Source organism: Urtica dioica, chromosome 5, assembly GCF_054948205.1.
Source record: "Urtica dioica subsp. dioica isolate 48M chromosome 5, U.dioica_male_clone48M_v1_H2, whole genome shotgun sequence".
NCBI lineage: Eukaryota > Viridiplantae > Streptophyta > Magnoliopsida > Rosales > Urticaceae > Urtica > Urtica dioica.
The window spans coordinates 1846734-1865308 of record NC_142760.1 but is presented as its reverse complement, the minus strand read 5'-3'; the positions used below and the strand labels follow the sequence as shown (position 1 = coordinate 1865308).

The 18575-nt window shown below is 43.1% G+C and overlaps 4 protein-coding genes across 11 annotated transcripts; 1 reads left to right on the top strand and 3 right to left on the bottom strand.

Moving 5' to 3' along the window:
• Positions 1-256: 256 nt before the first annotated feature.
• On the bottom strand, positions 257-2818 carry LOC149394772 (uncharacterized). Of its 3 annotated transcripts, none has more exons than XM_089614351.1 (3): positions 2691-2818; positions 1903-1996; positions 257-1822 (listed from the first exon to the last, which is right to left on the bottom strand). In XM_089614351.1, the coding sequence occupies exon 3, from the start codon at positions 1796-1798 to the stop codon at positions 530-532; it is 1269 nt and encodes a 422-aa protein (XP_089470477.1). In that variant the 5' UTR covers positions 1799-1822; positions 1903-1996; positions 2691-2818; the 3' UTR covers positions 257-529. The 3 variants fall into 3 exon arrangements, with proteins under 3 accessions (XP_089470477.1, XP_089470479.1, XP_089470478.1); XM_089614353.1 differs by having other exon boundaries at positions 257-1819; XM_089614352.1 differs by lacking the exon at positions 2691-2818 and having other exon boundaries at positions 257-1819; positions 1903-2622.
• Positions 2819-7221: 4403 nt separating this feature from the next.
• Positions 7222-9718, bottom strand: LOC149394771 (F-box protein At3g28330-like). Of its 3 annotated transcripts, none has more exons than XM_089614123.1 (3): positions 9597-9718; positions 8132-8913; positions 7222-7978 (listed from the first exon to the last, which is right to left on the bottom strand). In XM_089614123.1, the coding sequence occupies exons 2-3, from the start codon at positions 8651-8653 to the stop codon at positions 7403-7405; spliced, it is 1098 nt and encodes a 365-aa protein (XP_089470249.1). In that variant the 5' UTR covers positions 8654-8913; positions 9597-9718; the 3' UTR covers positions 7222-7402. The 3 variants fall into 3 exon arrangements, with proteins under 3 accessions (XP_089470249.1, XP_089470247.1, XP_089470246.1); XM_089614121.1 differs by having other exon boundaries at positions 7222-8673; positions 8758-8913; XM_089614120.1 differs by having other exon boundaries at positions 7222-8849.
• Positions 9719-11521: 1803 nt separating this feature from the next.
• On the bottom strand, positions 11522-13187 carry LOC149394770 (F-box protein At3g28330-like). Of its 4 annotated transcripts, none has more exons than XM_089614732.1 (2): positions 12429-13187; positions 11522-12275 (listed from the first exon to the last, which is right to left on the bottom strand). In XM_089614732.1, exons 1-2 carry the CDS (start codon positions 12948-12950, stop codon positions 11733-11735), a joined length of 1065 nt encoding a protein of 354 aa, XP_089470858.1. In that variant the 5' UTR covers positions 12951-13187; the 3' UTR covers positions 11522-11732. The 4 variants fall into 4 exon arrangements, with proteins under 4 accessions (XP_089470858.1, XP_089470857.1, XP_089470855.1 ...); XM_089614731.1 differs by having other exon boundaries at positions 11522-12978; positions 13067-13187; XM_089614729.1 differs by having other exon boundaries at positions 11522-12975; positions 13067-13187.
• Positions 13188-17038: 3851 nt separating this feature from the next.
• Positions 17039-18038, top strand: LOC149394769 (uncharacterized). Its single transcript, XM_089615332.1, has 3 exons — positions 17039-17122; positions 17197-17794; positions 18030-18038. The coding sequence occupies exons 1-3, from the start codon at positions 17058-17060 to the stop codon at positions 18036-18038; spliced, it is 672 nt and encodes a 223-aa protein (XP_089471458.1). The 5' UTR covers positions 17039-17057.
• The last annotated feature ends 537 nt before the right edge of the window (positions 18039-18575 follow it).

The following is an 18575-nucleotide window of genomic DNA, read 5'->3' as shown; positions in this document are numbered from 1 at the left end:
ATTATCAACACGAAAAGCAGTAGAAATGAACTCATATTTAGCATAACCAAAACTTCGTGGTGCTCAGTCTATCCTATAAAACAGAAGGAAAAAAAAAAAAAAAAAAAAAAAAAAAAAAAAAAAAAAAAACCAAACAAACAAACAAAAAAATTAATAATAATCCCACATTGCAAACCTTGTTCCTACCTTCAAAGGTTTCCCAACCCATCTCCATCTGCTGCAACATCTAGGGTAGAAAATTAATGAATCCATTAAATTTACATGAATACTTTATATATATTATATCAGCAACAGGGATATTCTGGGAATACCACATACAACTTCTACAAGAAATAAACAAAGTGTTCCAGAGTTACAATCTTACAAACTTCACTTGGTCAATTGAAATACTCTTTTCGAAAGGAAATTTCTCATTAACAAAATGAAATAATACTCAAAATACCAACTCCTAACCATGAGAACTCTAAGACCATGGAACTCTCGAATTGCTCTACAAAACAGCCTTAACATGATTGGTTATGAAGAAAGGTCAAGATGTTATCTTATCTCGAGATGTTTGAAGCACAGAAGTCGGAGGTGTTGGCCAACTCGGGTGCACAACAGTTAAGGCATTCAAATAATTTGCCACGTTTACGACGCTGAATAAGCAACCATCCGGAGCCGGAAACTTCGACACTCTCTCGTACTCGTCTCTGACGATATTGTAGCGAAAGACTTCTTCGCCCCGCGCTAGGAAGATCACGTTCCCGTCGCTCGGATGGAAGGAGAGAACGAAGAACAAGCTCTCCGTCGAATCGTTCTCGAAAGCAGCCTCGTGGACCAACGCCCACGAGCTTTCATCGCCGCTCAACTCCCAGATCGTTAAATGGCGAGAGTCATCATCGTCGGTCATCACGGACATTCTGAGGCGGTCGCAAATGGCTCCGAGACGGAACTTGTCTTTGAAGCCTCGCAAGTTCCCCCGAGACGGAACGTCGATCTGCGGGAGAGGAATAAGACGTCGCGCGATGTCAATCCCATCGCCAACGCCAAACGGGTCTAGCGATGCGAGGCCGCGAGCCTTGTCGATGCCGACCAACCAATACAAAACCCCTCCGACCACAACAATCTGGAGACGAGGCGATTGAAAGGTATTCCCTGGCGGCTTCTCCAAGGGAAGATCGAAACTGTATATTTTCCACTCGCTCGTCTCGGGATGGAAAATACGTGCGTAGTAGTAGTATCCCAACGGAGTGAAGTTAGCCGCGAATACAATGACGACTTTGAAGCTGCGTTGATCGAATGCTAAAGCGTATCCGAACGAACCTGGAGATCTCCGCTGGCTAATAAATTCTTTCCAAAGAGATTCAGTAAATTTAGGGATTCTGGGGAGGGCAAGGGATTGCTTGGTGAGCAAATTGTAGACAAAAAGTCGGTCCCTTCCGCGAGACAAGATCACCAAGTCTCCACAAGTGGCCTGAATGATCAAGCGATCGTCGTCCACGGTGAGATTGTACAGAACAGCCTCCGATTCCGATTCCGATTCCGACGGCAGAGTCAGTGGAATCCGGTGGAAATCTCCTTCCTCGGTCCGGGAGACGTTGAAGAGAAGCTCCGAGTGTTTGGGAGTGTTTCGGTGGAATTCAACGAAGCTGTTCTTGAAATAGTCGTTGTTGCTTTTTCGAAGAAGCAGAGAATGCCAGCGCTTGCAAACAAGGTTGCTCCGAATCACGGATCGCGCGTCAGGCAGTCGGAGCAGAATCTCCGTCAATACTTCGTCGGCCGCCACTTCCATGAATTTTTCCGATGCTCTTACCATAATTTTCCAAACCTAAAATATCTCCTAAACAATACAATGCAAAGTTGGATTTGGTGAATTCGACCACACTAGGACTACTTGTCTTTTTTTTCTTTTTTTCTTACCTCAACGGAGAATCGGAGAAACCTCTTTTTCTCCGTGTTCGACAAGAATGAGACAGCGAGGTGGACGAGTCCGGTGATGATCGGAGAAACCTCTCTGGAGAGAATCGTGAAAGAACAGAGAAAAAAACATTAAGACAGTTTTGAAGACTGTTTTAAGCATTTAAGAACAATTCCATATAAAAATAATAATAAATAACTAAATAGAAATTGACTTCTCTTGTATTGTTTTTACTAAAACAAAATAGAGTATGGTTTTTTGTGCTTTCTGGTTGAAACAAAATAGAGGTAATGTAATAAATTCACATTATTATCCAATAAATACATGCACGAGAAGTTAAATGAGCTTCATGGTCCAACCATTTTTTTTTCTCAATACATTCTTTTTGCAACAAACCATATTTGGCGATAGTCCTGGTAACAGATAATATCACTGAGACTCAACATGTCTGAAATTCAACAGTAATGAGATTCAACAGGTCTTTTTCAGTTTATAATCTATTTATTCTTTCTATTATTTAATTGCAGTAATGAGACTCAACAGGTCTGAGATTCAAAATCACTCTCATAACAATTGCGTTGCCACAACCACAAACACAACGAGCGTTGGACTCGTTACCAAATCCCTTCTGATATGTTTTTGCCTAAAGATTGGACTCGTTAGTTTCTCAAAAAACCAATTTTAGTATACACTTTCAATGTAAAGCAAGAAATTCGAAAACTTAAACGTCAAAATAACACAATATCGGAAGTCAATTTCTTGTCCATTTCCAGAGAAACCACAGACGTACCTGGAATGAGGCGTGAAATTGATCGACAACCCTTCTTCGAAAATTAGGGCTTCGTTAAACAAGAGACAAACGAGAGTCAGAGAGAGAGAGAGAGAGAGAGAGAGAGAGAGGCTGAGAACGAGAGTGGAGTGAGAGAGAGAGAGAGAGAGCAGGTAAAAAATGAAATAATCAGTTAAATCCCCCAAGTGTGAAACTAGGGTGAATTTACTTTCCACAATATTTTTTTTAAAGAAAATAGATTTCGTGTTTTAGTTGTTGTTATGCCGTCGTTTTAACAATGTAAAAACGACACCCCGAGAGCAAAAACGACAAGAATTGACAAAGTTCAAGACCTAACTATCGACGTGTTGAAACCATCGTCATGCAAACCATCGGCGTCCTAAAGCCTTTGGCAAAACAAGACTATCGGCAAAGAGAAGAATCGTTGAACTATCGGGCGGCCATACTATCGGCGAAGTTTAAGACCAAACTATCGGCGTCCTAAAATCTTCGGCAAAGTAAGACCATCGGCGAACTTATGACCGAGACCATCGGCACAAAACCATCGGCGTTAGACCATCGGCGAACTTCATGGCCGAGACTATCGGCATAAAACTATCGGCGAGCTTCATGGCCTAGACTATCGGCGTGAAACTATCGGCGAGCTTTATGACCGAGACTATCGGCGTGAAACTATCGGCAAGAGACTATCGGCGTGGAACTATCGGGAGCCTCTAAACTTTCGGCAGACACCGACCATCGGCCATCCAAGGCACACCATCGGCCGAAACCGACCTCCAAGGCCCAATTGCCTCCAAAACCTACTCAAACTCCCAAATGAAAAACTATAAATACCCCCTCTCCATCTACAATCGAGGTAAGTCTTTCTCGACTTAGAAAATCTCTGTTTCACTCCCGACTCACTATATTTTCCTCTCTCGACACTCGAGACGAGATATGCCCCCCACCTCGACTAATGTTGAGCGTCGGAGCGCGCGCCAGGGGAAACCCCTCCGCGTCCCTCTAGTTCACGTTTCTTGTATTTTCAGGCGAAGAACACGAAGAACGCGAAGAACCCAAAGATCGTGAAGAACCCGAAGAACACGACGGACTAGAAGGACTCGTTGAACCCGAAGAAACCGAATATCGTGAAGAACCCGAAGAACACGACGGACTCGAAGGACTCGTCGAACACGAAGAACGCGAAGAACTCGACGAATCCGAAGATCACGAAGAACCCGACGAACTCGACGAACACGAAGGTGAAATAATCACGGAGTGACGGGAAACCGGAAACCTCTTTCCGGCGAGGCAAAGACTACGAGACGAGAAGATTTCACCACACCCAACCTACGTGCGGCCATAGGGTCCGGCCCTAGACCGAACCACGGACGGTTCTAAGTGTTGACCCAAAAACGGCGTTAACATTTTGGCGCTAGAAGGAGGGGTACTCGAAAAACAACCACGAGTTCCCACCAGTAAATCCACTTCCTCCACGGAAGATCATCAATTCGACGAAGATTGAGCCCCGAATCTCTCTTCACAAGGGTTTCTAACCATGACCTTAGCGTTCACCTCGACATTTCTAGCCTCGAAGATCGGAGACTTTTTCCTCAATGGGATACTTAACACGCTTTGATGGCCTCGCCTCAAAGCTGCCAAAATACTCCAAAATCGTAGGCGATCAAGAATCCTCGGCGAGAGACGAAAACAATATCACGGCGAGGGTACGACCAAGCCATCCAATCCGTCACAGAGTCGAAAACCCAAAACGGAGAGACATTCCGACCCCAATGGGTACGAGCGAGCCTAGCCCCAAGAGGCACTAGCCTTGGCCATAAGTGGTTGAGTCGCCACACTACTCAGAGTTCATTTTGCTTACTTCCGACGGTTCGGGAAATAGCCGGTTCTAAGAGAGATCCTTTCAAAATCTATATTGAAGAGTGCAACGCACCATGCCACTAGTGACTCGAATTAGTCCCAAGCAAAGCCTGCCTTACGAGGCAAGATCTTCCGAGACCCTGATCTTCCGAGATCCGGCACAGCCACAAAAGAGACTTACTCAGCCGCAAGAAGTTTGAGACAAGTCTTCCGAGACTCACTGCCCCACGGGGTTAGCCTTACGAGGCCACGTCCCACGGGACTCAATCCTACGGGATCAAGCCTTACGAGGCCATGTCTTACGAGACACAGCCCCACGGGGTTAGCCTTACGAGGCCACGTCCCACGGGACTCAATCCTACGGGATCAAGCCTTACGAGGCTATGTCTTACGAGACACTGCCCCACGGGGTTAACCTTACGAGGCCACGTCCCACGGGACTTAATCCTACGGGATCAAACCTTACGAGGCCATGTCTTACGAGACACTGCCCCACGGGGTTAGCCTTACGAGGCCACGTCCCACGGGACTCAATCCTACGGGATCAAGCCTTACGAGACCATGGCTTACGAGACACTGCCCCACGGGGTTAACCTTACGAGGTCACATTTTACGAAAAGAACCCCACGAGGTTGCATTTTGCAAAGTTGCACTCTGCGAAGTGAGCTGGTACGACATACATCTCCAAGTCACAAGATCAAACGATCCAAATCCATCAACCACAAGGCTCTCGGGGAACACAAGACAAATTTCTCGCACGACAAGTCGCACAAGAAACTGGGGGGTTAATGTTATGCCATCGTTTTAACAATGTAAAAACGACACCCCGAGAGCAAAAACGACAAGAATTGACAAAGTTCAAGACCTAACTATCGACGTGTTGAAACCATCGTCTTGCAAACCATCGGCGTCCTAAAGCCTTTGGCAAAGCAAGACTATCGGCAAAGAGAAGAATCGTTGAACTATCGGCGGCCATACTATCGGCGAAGTTTAAGACCAAACTATCGGCGTCCTAAAATCTTCGGCAAAGTAAGACCATCGGCGAACTTATGACCGAGACCATCGCACAAAACCATCGGCGTTAGACCATCGGCGAACTTCATGGCCGAGACTATCGGCATAAAACTATCGGCGAGCTTCATGGCCTAGACTATCGCCGTGAAACTATCGGCGAGCTTTATGGCCGAGACTATCGGCGTGAAACTATCGGCATGAGACTATCGGCGTGGAACTATCGGGAGCCTCTAAACTTTCGGCAGACACCGACCATCGGCTATCCAAGGCACACCATCGGCCGAAACCGACCTCCAAGGCCCAATTGCCTCCAAAACCTACTCAAACTCCCAAATGAAAAACTATAAATACCCCCTCTCCATCTACAATCGAGGTAAGTCTTTCTCGACTTAGAAAATCTCTGTTTCACTCCCGACTCACTATATTTTCCTCTCTCGACACTCGAGACGAGATATGCCCCCCACCTCGACTAATGTTGAGCGTCAGAGCGCGCGCCAGGGGAAACCCCTCCGCGTCCCTCTAGTTCACGTTTCTTGTATTTTCAGGCGAAGAACACGAAGAACGCGAAGAACCCGAAGATCGTGAAGAACCCGAAGAACACGACGGACTAGAAGGACTCGTTGAACCCGAAGAAACCGAATATCGTGAAAAACCCGAAGAACACGACGGACTCGAAGGACTCGTCGAACACGAAGAACGCGAAGAACTCGACGAATCCGAAGATCACGAAGAACCCGACGAACTCGACGAACACGAAGGTGAAATAATCACGGAGTGACGGGAAACCGGAAACCTCTTTCCGGCGAGGCAAAGACTACGAGACGAGAAGATTTCACCACACCCAACCTACGTGCGGCCATAGGGTCCGGCCCTAGACCGAACCACGGACGGTTCTAAGTGTTGACCCAAAAACGGCGTTAACAGTTGTTACTTTTGGTCCATGTTAAGAATATGAATATACCGAAATTGATACCGAGGTTAAGAATATGAATACTTTTAATCTTTGGCTTTGGTGTGTCCATAGAAAATTTTAGGACTTTTCCGGTAAGAATGAAGACCGATTTAGCAAAATATATATATATGTATTCTATATAATATAATAAGTCAAAGTTCATGAGCATGGGAATCAAGTCACCTATGTTCGTGGTTTTAATCTCAATGAAATCCTTGGAGATTAGCTCCATAATCTCTGGAACTTCAAGAACCGTTGAGTAATTTCAATACATTTATAGTGCTTGAGAGCTTGGGAGGCTAAGGAGGGCCTCTTGGTCGTGTTTTGGGCCCGTTTTTGTGTGGTCTTTGGTTCTTTTGTGCATTGATGGGCTTTTTAGTTCGATGCGGATCGCACTTAATTTAATGTTTCGGGTTTTCTGAGAACGACTGATAACAGTAGTGTGGAGAATTTTTAAAGGAAAAGACTACTAACCGGAAGAGTTGCAAGAAAATAATAATCCCACCCCAACTTTCTCCTTTCCCACATTGCGAACCTCAACCTAGTTCCTACCGTCAAAGGTTTCCCAACATTGTACCAAGGTAATTATATTTTTTTTTTCTTCTTCTATTTACTGATACTACTGTGGTTAAAATGCACCAGGGTAATCGGAAAACCAGCCGAGTAAGATCACGTCATATTTTAGTTTTTACCCATCTCCATCTGCTGCTGCAACATCAATATTTTATATATCATAAAAGCAAAAGAGACATTCACTGAATACCACATACAACTTCTACAAGAAATAAACTACGCGTTCCAGAGTTACAATCTTACAAACTTCACAAGCCCATTGAAATACTCAAAATACCAAGTCCAAACCGAGAGAACTCTTAAGACCATCATATCACAACTCTCGACTTGTTCTACGAAAAGGAAACGTCAGGATGTTTGAAGCACGGAGGTCGGAGGTGTTGGCCAAGTCGAGTGAACAATAGTGAAGACATTCAAATATTTTGCCACGTTTTCTACGTTGAATTCGCAGCCATTCGGAGCCGGAAACTTCGACACTCTCGTACTCGTCTTTGATGATATTGTAGCGAAAGATTTCTTTGCCCCGCGCTAGGAAGATCACGTTCCCGTCGCTCGGATGGAAGGAGAGAACGAAGAACAAGCTCTCGGCCGCATCGTTCTTGAGAGCAGCCTCGTGCACCAACGCCCACGAGCTTTCGTCGCTGTTCAGCTCCCAGATCGTTAACAGGCGAGAGTTCACCGTCATTATCACAGACATCCTGAGGCGGTCGCAAACGGCTCCGAGAAGGAACTTGTCTTTGAAGCCGCAGATGCGGACTTTGATGTCCCTAAGGCGTTCGGGGAGAGGAATAATACGTCCCTCACCAACGCCAAACGGATCTAGCGACGCGAGGCCGTAAACCTTCTTGATGCCGTCCAACCAATACAAAACCCCTCCGACCACGACAACCTGGAGATGAGACGATAGAAAATTATTCACTGGCGGGGTCTCAAAGGGAAGAGCAAATCTTTTTATTTTCCACTCGCTCGTCTCGGGATGGAAAATAAGTGTGCAGAAGGAGTATTGGCCCAGAGAGAAGTAAGCCAAGGTTGCTATCACGACCTTGTAACTTGGCTGATTGAATGCTGTGGCCAGTCCACAAAAACTTAGAAATTTCCAGACACGGACAATCTCTTCAGGTATTTTGGGGAGGGCAAGGCATTGCTTGGTGAGCAGATTGCAGACAAAGAGTTTGTCTCTTCCGCGAGACAAGAGCGCCAAATCGCCGGAAGTGGCCAGCAAGATCACGGGATCATCATTCATCGGCGGGACAAAGCTGAGGTCGCACGGCACAGCCTCCGACTCCGATTCCGACGGCAGACTCAGCGGAATCCGGTGGAAATCTTCTCCCTTAGTCCGGGAGACGTTGAAGAGAAGCTCCGAGTGTTTGGGAGTGTTTCGGTGGAATTCAACGAAGCTGTTCTTGAAATAGTCATCGTTGCCTTTTTGAAGAAGCAGAGAATGCCAGCGCTTGCAAACCAGGCTGCTCCGAATTACGGATCGGGCGTCAGGCAATCGGAGTAGAATCTCCGTCAATACTTCGTCGGCCGCCACTTCCATGAATTTTGCCGATGCTCTTACCATTTTCCAAACCTAAAATATCTGCTAAACAATACAATGCAAAGTTGGATTTGGTGAATTCGACCACACTACGACTACGTGTCTTTTTTTTTCTTTTTCTCTTATCTCAACGGAGAATCGGAGAAACCTCTTTTTCTCCGTGTTTGACAACAATGAGACAGCGAGGTGGACGAGTCCGGTGATGATCGGAGAAACCTCTCTGGAGAGAATCATGAAGGAACAGAGAAAAAAACATCAAGATAGTTTTGATGATTTTCTACAATCTGCAATATACAATCGAATTAGCAAAATATCATCTGTGAACAACACAGTCTCTAGTTCTATATCAATTCCATATAAAAATAATAATAAATAACTAAAAAGAAATTGACTTCTCTTGTATTGTTTTTACTAAAACAAAATAGAGTATGGTTTTTTGTACTTTCTGGTTGAAACAAAATAGAGGTAATGTAATAAATTCACATTATTATCCAATAAATACATGCACGAGAAGTTAAATGAGCTTCATGGTCCAACCATTTTTTTTCTCAATACATTCTTTTTGCAACAAACCATATTTGGCGATAGTCCTGGTAACAAATAATATCACTGAGACTCAACATGTCTGAGATTCAACACTAATGAGATTCAACAGGTCTTTTTTCAGTTTATAATCTTTTCTTTCTATTATTTAATTGCAGTAATGAGACTCAACAGGTCTGAGATTCAGAATCACTCTCATAGAAATTGCTTTGCGACAACCACAAACACAACAAGCGTTGGACTCGTTACCAAATCCCTTCTGAGATATTTTTGCCTAAAGATTGGACTCATTCGTTTCTCAAAAAACCAAGTTTAATATACACTTTCAATGTAAAGCAAGAAATTCGAAAACTTAAACGTCAAAATAACACAATATCGGAAGTCAATTTCTTGTCCATTTCCAGAGAAACCAGAGATGACGTACCTGGAGTGAGGCGTGAAATTGATCGACGACTCTTCTTCGAAAATTAGGGCTTCGTGGAACAAGAGACAAACGAGAGTTCAGAGAGAGAGAGAGAGAGAGAGGCTGAGAGGCTGAGAGTGGAGCGAGAGAGAGAGAGCAGGTAAAAAATGAAATAATCAGTTAAATCCCCCACGCGTGTGAAAGTGAAACTAGGGTGAATTTATTTTCCACAATATTTTTTAAAGAAAATAGATTTCGTGTTTTAGTTGTTTTAGTCCATGTTCAAAATATCAATACCGACCTGAGATTTTGATTTAACTAATAAATTTTTTTTTTAGGAAACGTGATCGTAGTCACGGGATATCATAAAAGTCCTCACGTATGGCGGAGGAAAACCGTGGTTACAAAGATAAGAATGAAACAGAAACCAACGGTAAAGAAAACAGAAATAAACTCAAACAAACAGGGTCTTAGGAGGTCGTGCGGGACCTCAACTCGCGATCATCGGCCCTAATGGCCTCTTCCGAACAGGGCGGGACTAAACCCAGCCAGGTCGAGGAATCCACTACCGATATATATATCGATGAATATGTCATAATAATTTTACCGCTACTGATTTATACTAATACAAAATTACTGATATACTGAATACCGACAAAGATATACTCTGTAAAATAAAATAATAAAATTAAAAATATATATATATATATGTATTCTTTAATAATTACCTCAATATTTCTCACCTAGTTCAACGGTTCAAAAAAAAAAATTACTTAGTTCAATATATTTTTATAATTATATATATATATGCATTATTTTGTTTTTAAAATAAATATGTTTTATAGACAATAGGATGTATTTATTGACCTATGATGTATTATTGACCATACTCATTTTGAAATGTTTATTGGACACGGCCTCCTCCAAGCCACACAATGTGTGCAGTGCAGCATTACCTTCACTTGCACCGATGTTGAACCAAATAATAAAACAAAAAAAATTGCCTCGTTGGCGCCGGGGCTATTTTGGTCGCCATAGTTATCAATGTACCAACGGACGAGCCTCGACACAAGGTAGCGGGCCCCGTCCAAGTGCCGGACTTGGATGTACTTTCTGAATGCGGACTCTCCAAGGGAGGCGAGGATAGCGATGCACGCGATCGCCGCCCATGCGAATGGGATGGCCGGGTTTTGGTTTTCGGTTACTCAAATTGCCTGGGAGAAATATCTGGTCATGATCCTGAGAACCCAACGATGATGACTTGTTTTTGGTGAGGATAGTGGACATCTTTGGCTTTGGTGTGTCCAGAGAAAAATTTAGGACTTTTTCGGTAAGAATGAAGAATGATTTAGCAAAATATCTATATTCTATATAATATAATAAGTCGAAGTTCATGAGCATGGGAATCAAGTTACCTATGTTCGTGGTTTTAATCTCAATGAAATCCTTGGAGATTAGCTCCATAATCTCCAGAATTTCAAGAACCGTTGAGTTATTTCAATATATAGTGCTTGGGAGGCTGAAGAGAACCTCTTGGTCGTTTTTTGGGGCCGTTTTGAGTGGGCGTTGGCTCTCTTAGCATTGATGGGCTTTTTAGTGGCCCGGCCCGTTAGACCGTAGGACTTGGAAATCGCACCGAATTTAATGTTTCGGGTTTTCTGAGAACGACCTAATAGCAGTGTGGAGAATTTTTAAAGGAAAAGACTACTAACTGGAAGAGTTGCAGGAGAATAATAATCCCACCCCAACTCTCTCGTTTGCCACATTGCGAACCTCAACCTCGTTCCTACCGTCAAAGGTTTCCCAACATTGTACCAAGGTAATTATACTTTTTTTTCTTCTTCTATTTACTGATACTACTGTGGTTAAAATGCACCAGGGTAATTGGAAAACCAGCCGAGTAAGATAGCGTCATATTTTAGTTTTTACCCATCTCCATCTGCTGCTGCAACATGAATATTTTATATATCATAAAAGCACAAGGGACATTCACTGAATACCACATACAACTTCTACAAGAAATAAACTAAGCGTTCCAAGTTATAACATTACAAGAATCACTAGCCCATTGAAATACTCAAAATACCAACTCCAAACCGAGAGAACTCTTAAGACCATCATATCACAACTCTCGACTTGTTCTACGAAAAGGAAACGTCAGGATGTTTGAAGCACGGAGGTCGGAGGTGTTGGCCAAGTTGGGTGCACAACAGTAAAGGCATTCAAATACCGTGCCACGTTTCGTTCGTTGAATTCGCAGCCACTCGGAGCCGGAAACTTCGACACTCTCTCGTACTCGTCTTTGACGATATCGTAGCGAAAGACTTCTTTGCCGCGCGCTAGGAAGATCACGTTCCCGTCGCTCGGATGGAAGGAGAGAACGAAGAACAAGCTCTCGGCCCCATCGTTCTTGAGAGCAGCCTCGTGCACCAATGCCCACGAGCTTTCGTCGCTGTTCAGCTCCCAGATCGTTAACAGGCGAGAGTTCACCGTCATTATCACAGACATCCTGAGGCGGTCGCAAACGGCTCCGAGAAGGAACTTGTCTTTGAAGCCGCAGATGCGGACTTTGATGTCCCTAAGGCGTTCGGGGATAGGAATAATACGTCCCTCACCAACGCCAAACGGGTCTAGCGACGCGAGGCCGTAAACCTTCTCGATGCCGTCCAACCAATACAAAACCCCTCCGACCACCACAACCTGGAGATTAGACGATACAAAAGTATTCACTGGCGGGGTCTCAAAGGGAAGAGCAAATCTTTTTATTTTCCACTCGCTCGTCTCGGGATGGAAAATGAGTGTGCAGAAGGAGTATTGGCCCTCATAGAAGTAAGCCAAAGTTACTATCACGACCTTGTAACTTGGCTGATTGAATGCTGTGGCGAGTCCACAAAAACTTAGAAATTTCCAGACGCGGACAATCTCTTCAGGTATTTTGGGGAGGGCAAGGCATTGCTTGGTGAGCAGATTGCAGACAAAGAGTTGGTCTCTTCCGCGAGACAAGAGCGCCAAATCGCCGGAAGTGGCCAGCAAGATCAAGCGATCATCGTTCATCGGCGGGACAAAGCTGAGGTCGCACGGCACAGCCTCCGACTCCGATTCCGACGGCAGACTCAGCGGAATCCGGTGGAAATCTTCTCCCATAGTCCGGGAGACGTTGAAGAGAAGCTCGGAGTGTTTGGGAGTGTTTCGGTGGAATTCAACGAAGCTGTTCTTGAAATAGTCGTTGTTGCTTTTTCGAAGAAGCAGAGAATGCCAGCGCTTGCAAACCAGGGTGCTCCGAATCACGGATCGGGCGTCAGGCAATCGGAGCAGAATCTCCGTCAATACTTCGTCGGTCGCCAATTCCATGAAATTTGCCGATGCAGTTACCATAATCTTCCAAACCTAAAATACTGCTCTGCTACATTACAATAATATACATATCTAGAGTTGGATTGGGTGAAATCGAAAAGATTAGGGCTTCGTTTCTTATATTCAGTTCCTCTTACCTCAAACTGGATTTGTAATTTCTGTTCCTCAGATATTAGGGCGAAGCAGAGTTGCGTGGGCGACGAAGCAGCAGACGCTTTTTTTTTTTTTTTTTTGTACTGACGCTTTCCTTTTCTATGTCGTAGCAAATGTGTCCATATTTGTTCATTCTTAAAAATAGATGCCTTTTCTTTTTAATTGTTACATGTACACCCCTTCAACTTATTTTATTCTTTCCTTAAAAAGAAAGTATAAAAAACACGACTTAACTAAACGGTAAAAAATTGAATAAGTTTCTGAAAAAATCAGATAAAATTATAATGATTGTTTTTTATGTGTGAAAAAAGTAAGCAATGATATATCAAAATTGTTAACTATATTGGTACCAATTGGTCATACAGAGCTCTTGACTTGTTTTACAAAAGAGCAAGGTTAGCATGTCATCTCATCTTTTCGACGTTGAATTCGCAGCCATTTGGAGCCGGAAACTTAGACACTCTCTCGTACTCGTATTTGACGATATTGTAGCGAAAGACTTCTTTGCCTCATACTAGGAAGATCACGTTCTCGTCGCCCGGATGGAATGCGAGAACGAAGAACAAGCTATTGGCCTCATCGTTCTCGAGAGCGGCCTCGTGCACCAACACCCACGAGCTGTCGTCGCTGTTCAGCTCCCAAATCAACATCAAACCGGCGATGAGAGTCATCGTCGGAATACATCACGGACATCCTGAGGTGTCCAAAGACGGCTCCGAGACAGAACTTGTCTTTGAAGGCGCTCAGGCCGACGATGAACTCCCTGAGGCGTTCGGGGAGAGGAATAATACGTCCCTCAGTAACTCCAAACGGGTCTAGCGACACGAGGCCGTAAACCTTCTCGATGCCGTCCACAACTTGGAAAATAAGTGTTAATGGAATCCGGATCAATTTTGTGCATTTTGTGGGAAACTGACTCGACCTTGGAAATTGAGCTCGAACACCAGCGCCGGAGAGTGGGAGCCTCCGGGGAAGAAGTCTCCGGCGAATATTCGGGATCGGAGGACGACGTGGTGGGCTCCAATTGGTCGAAGAAGGAGTCGGAGCAATCGTAGAATGGGAAGTCATCGGACGCATCGAAGAGCGAAATGGCGTCTTCGTCTTCGACCGTTACGGTCGGAAGATCCATCGGCGACCGTCTGAGAGAAGGCTCGGGGATTCTGGTTTGTTTACGGTTTCGGTGGAGTCATATTTGAATAATACGGAAATTGATTTATGTTGCTTTGCTTATCTCACAAGTAAGAATGAAACAAATATAGAGATGTTTTTTTTTTTACAAAGATGTAGAGATGGTTTTCTTTCTCTATTATTTTTAGATAAATGACATATTTTCCCCCCTTGAATTACAGTTCTTGTTACAACATACCCCTCGCAATATAAAAACTCAATCTTTACCCCTCATATCATGTTTAGAGGCATTACAGTCCTTCTGTATATTTTCACGTGACTCACTCATATGAAATGAGAAATTTCATTAATTGGGCTTAATAACCCATTAAATATCAAGATTAGACCCTAATGTTTAAAAATATCTAAATATGGACTTTTGTACCGAAAATGGACAAAAATGCCCCTGAGACTATATCAGCTCAGCCTTTCCCTCTCACTCTCACTCTCACACTTGCTCAAACTCTTTCAAATCCACTCAAATCCACTCAAATCCTCTCTACTTAAGCGGGTTTCAAAAGAATCATGGGTAAGATTACTAACTTAATCATTTTTACAAAGTTTATGAATGTATATGATAGAATGTAGCATAAAAAATCGATCAGATCTGAAAACAAAGTCCAAAATCTGGGTTTAACTTGTTTGTACGATGGTATACGATGAAATTTAAATTTTTGTACGATGAAATTTAGAAAAAAAAATTGGGTTCTGTACGATGGTGTACGATGGTATACGATGCTGTACGATGCCGTACGATGCCTCTTTTACAATGTACGATTATGTACGATGGTATACGATGATGTACGATGCAGTACGATGCCTCTCTGTAAGATGATGTACGATGATGTACGATGGTGTACGATGGTATACGATGTTGTACGATGCAGTACGATGATGTGCGATATAGAAGCTTATTTTGCATAGTTTGACTGTTTTTTTGCAGTTTTTGTCATGATTAACGGCACTTGGGAGAAGGAAGGACACCAATGGGTTTTCACCAATGCAGAATTTCGTGCATTCGTAATTCCGAAAGAGGTAACGTACACGGAGTTAGTAGATTTCTTGTACGAGAAGTTCGAGTTAGACAGATTCGCGTTCGACTTAAAACTCGAAGTCCCATACGAAGTCGGTACAATTCCAGTAGGTCCTGCCGTATTGAAGGACAATGGTGATGTTGATGTGGAAGTTGGAATGGTGTCTCGCAATGAACCGAAGAAGAGACGGAATACTCTTGTTATCGAGGATCGACAAAAAGATCCTATAATTGAAAACAAAGACGGTGGCTGTGATGATGACTTGTTTAACGAGTACAAGGGTGCCGGAAACGGTGACGAAGTATACAGGCGTGATAGAGATTGTAATCACAACAGTGACGAATATGATGGACACAATGGTGATGAAAACGAAGGTGGCGAAGGTGATGAAAACGAAGGTGGTGAAGGTGATGAAAACGAAGGTGGCGATGGTGATGAAGAGAATAGTGATGGATATGACGGAGATAACAATGGTAGAGGTGAAGAATTTGAAGAATTCGCCAATCCCGAAGAATATGAAGAATTTGTGGAAACGTTTACGGTACCAACGGGTCATTGTGAACCATCGGGTCAATGTCAGCGTGAGCCTCCGATGATCGGATCACCTATCGTTCCTTATTCATGGAAAGCACCCGAGTTCAGCGCCGATGATGTTGTGAAGGAAAACCCGAGTCATTATCCAAGTCATTCTTCTACAGGTAATTTAAGTGGATTCAAATGAGATTCAAGTATAATATGAAACCACATATTGTTTAACTAACCTTTGAAAGTAACAGGTAGCTCAGAAGAAATATATATTGGGCAGCAATTTGAAAACAAGCATGAACTGAAGAAACATATCCACTTGTACGCGTTGAAACATAATTTCGAATTTAGAGTGAAATCTTCTTCGAAAAAGAGATGGTATGTTCTATGCAAAAACGAGAGATGCACATGGAGGTTGAGGGGTGTCGTGCAGTGGTCTGAGATGTGGGAGATTACGTCGTACGAGGGTAAACACTCATGTGGGCGTGTTGTTCGAACAGAGGGCCATCGAGGAGCGGCACCATGGGTCATCGGTCACGTATTTAAAGACAAGTACTCAATTAACTCTATGGCGGAGTATTCGGCGCATAACGTCAGGGAAGAAGTGAAGACAAGATGGGGTGTGAACGTATCGTATTTGAAAGCTTGGAGATCCAGGGAGAAAGCTATTGGGTACGTGCGGGGTACGCCGGAACAATCGTACCAGAAGTTACCGTCTTGGCTGTACATGTTGAAGCAAAAGAATCCTGGGACGTTAACAGACTTTGTGCAAGATGGTGACAAATTCAAGTATGCTTTCTTTTCCATTGGGGCGTGTCTTAGAGGCTTCAAAGCATGTCGGCCAGTCATAGCATTGGACGGTGCATTTCTGAAGACAAAATACGGGGGACAGTTGCTTTGCGCAATTGCAATGGATGCGAATTCACAATTATATCCACTTGCATTCGGAGTTGTAGATAGCGAGTGTCATGCTTCTTGGATTTGGTTTTTGAGAAGATTGCGAGAAGCTATCGGTGAAGACGTACCTAATTTGGCGTTCATATCCGATCGCCACGTTAGCATCATACATGGTGTCAAGGTTGTGTTTCCTGGTATCCCTCACGGAGCATGTTACCATCATTTACAACTGAATGTCCAACACAAGTTCAAGACAGACCATTGTCGCTTTGAACTTTACGATGCGGCTTACGCCTTCAGTAAAACAGCATTCGAAGCTAATTTTAGACAGTTGAGACGTAAGGATGTCGAGATGGCAAAGTATCTCGAAGAAGTTGGTGTCGATCGGTGGGCCAGAGCTTTCTTTCCTGGAAAACGGTAAGAGTCTAGAACTTCTTTTGTACTGAATTTTTTATGTCGTTGATTATATAAATCAAATATGTTTTATATAGGTACGACCTAATGACGAGCAACAACGCAGAAAGCTTCAACAACAAAACAAGGAATGCGAGGACGTTTCCCATTACGACGTTGCTCGAGTTTATTCGATTCACACTCCAAACTTGGTTTTTTGAACGAGAAGAGATAGCGAACAAGTTGAACACAAAATTGACACCAACGTGGCAAAATGATCTCGCACAGCTAAATAATAAGGCACAGTTCGTCAATGCGTACGGACTTGGTCTATATGAATGTCATGTCAAAGACGTAAGAGGTGATTTCGATGTAGACCTTATGGCGAAGACATGCACTTGCGGACTACCACAACAATTGAATATCCCGTGCGAGCATTCTATCGCAGCAGCCCAACATCGAAGCGTGGACGTGTACTCGTTATGCAGTGACTTTTATTTGAAGGAGACGTGGATTGAGATGTACAAGGAAGCCATATATCCGGTTGGCAATGAAGATCAATGGGATGTCCCGGATGAGATAAAAAACATGAAAGTTTCGGAACCCGTTGAAAAGAAGCAAGCCGGTCGACCGAAGAAAAGTAAACAAGGAAGAAGAAGAAGAATTAATCGATACCCATCTCAAGGCGAAAAGATTGTCGTCCAACGAAAATGCGGGAAATGTGGTGGTAGGGGACATAACAGAAAAACATGCACTTGGAGGGATTAAAACTTTAGACTTTGTGTTATTTTTATTTTTAAGTTTAAAACTTTAACGTTTATTTGAGTGACCTTTTTATCTTGTTTAATGGAGTGTCATGTCCCTTTGTGAATGTGTGAATTTTTTATGTTTTTTTTTGTGAATCTCTTTCATTGAATTACATGTTTATAAGGTACAATAAAAAAACATATTCAATCAATAGTGAACAAATCATCTCGATAGAAAACAAAAAACATAAAAAATAAACATCCGAAAATACAAAATCACGGGATAAGGTGGTTGTAGAATAAGTCCACACACCATTTCTTCCGGAACGTTCTCATATTGACACTTTGAAGTGTGTCAAATGATTCGTTCAGTACTAGGTGCTCGACATACTTCAGTGCGAACATCCCGCAATCACCGCTACAACACAAGAATAAGTAAAAGAAATTGTCAAAAAAAGTTGAAACATAACTTGAAAAAAAAAACAAACTTCTAAAATAACTTGTCAATAAAAACTTGTAACAAAAAAAACAAACTTCTAAAATAACTTGTCAATAAAAAGATAATTGTTTAAAAGTTGTCAAAAAAAGTTCAATTAAGTAGTCAAAAAAACTTTTTTAAAAGAACTTGTAAAAATAAACAAACTTGTAAAAAAATGTAAATATGTTTACCTGTATGCACATTGTGGGACCGTGTCATCGACGACCCACGTCAGGTTTGTGAACTTAATTTC

Coding starts and splice junctions, on each gene's coding strand:
- LOC149394772 (XM_089614351.1), bottom strand. CDS start 1,798: ATGGTAAGAGCATCGGAAAAATTCATGGAAGTGGCGGCCGACGAAGTA.
- LOC149394771 (XM_089614121.1), bottom strand. CDS start 8,653: ATGGTAAGAGCATCGGCAAAATTCATGGAAGTGGCGGCCGACGAAGTA.
- LOC149394770 (XM_089614731.1), bottom strand. CDS start 12,950: ATGGTAACTGCATCGGCAAATTTCATGGAATTGGCGACCGACGAAGTA.
- LOC149394769 (XM_089615332.1), top strand. CDS start 17,058: ATGGCAAAGTATCTCGAAGAAGTTGGTGTCGATCGGTGGGCCAGAGCT. Junction 17,123..17,196: donor GCTTTCTTTCCTGGAAAACG/GTAAGAGTCTAG, acceptor TGTTTTATATAG/GTACGACCTAATGACGAGCA.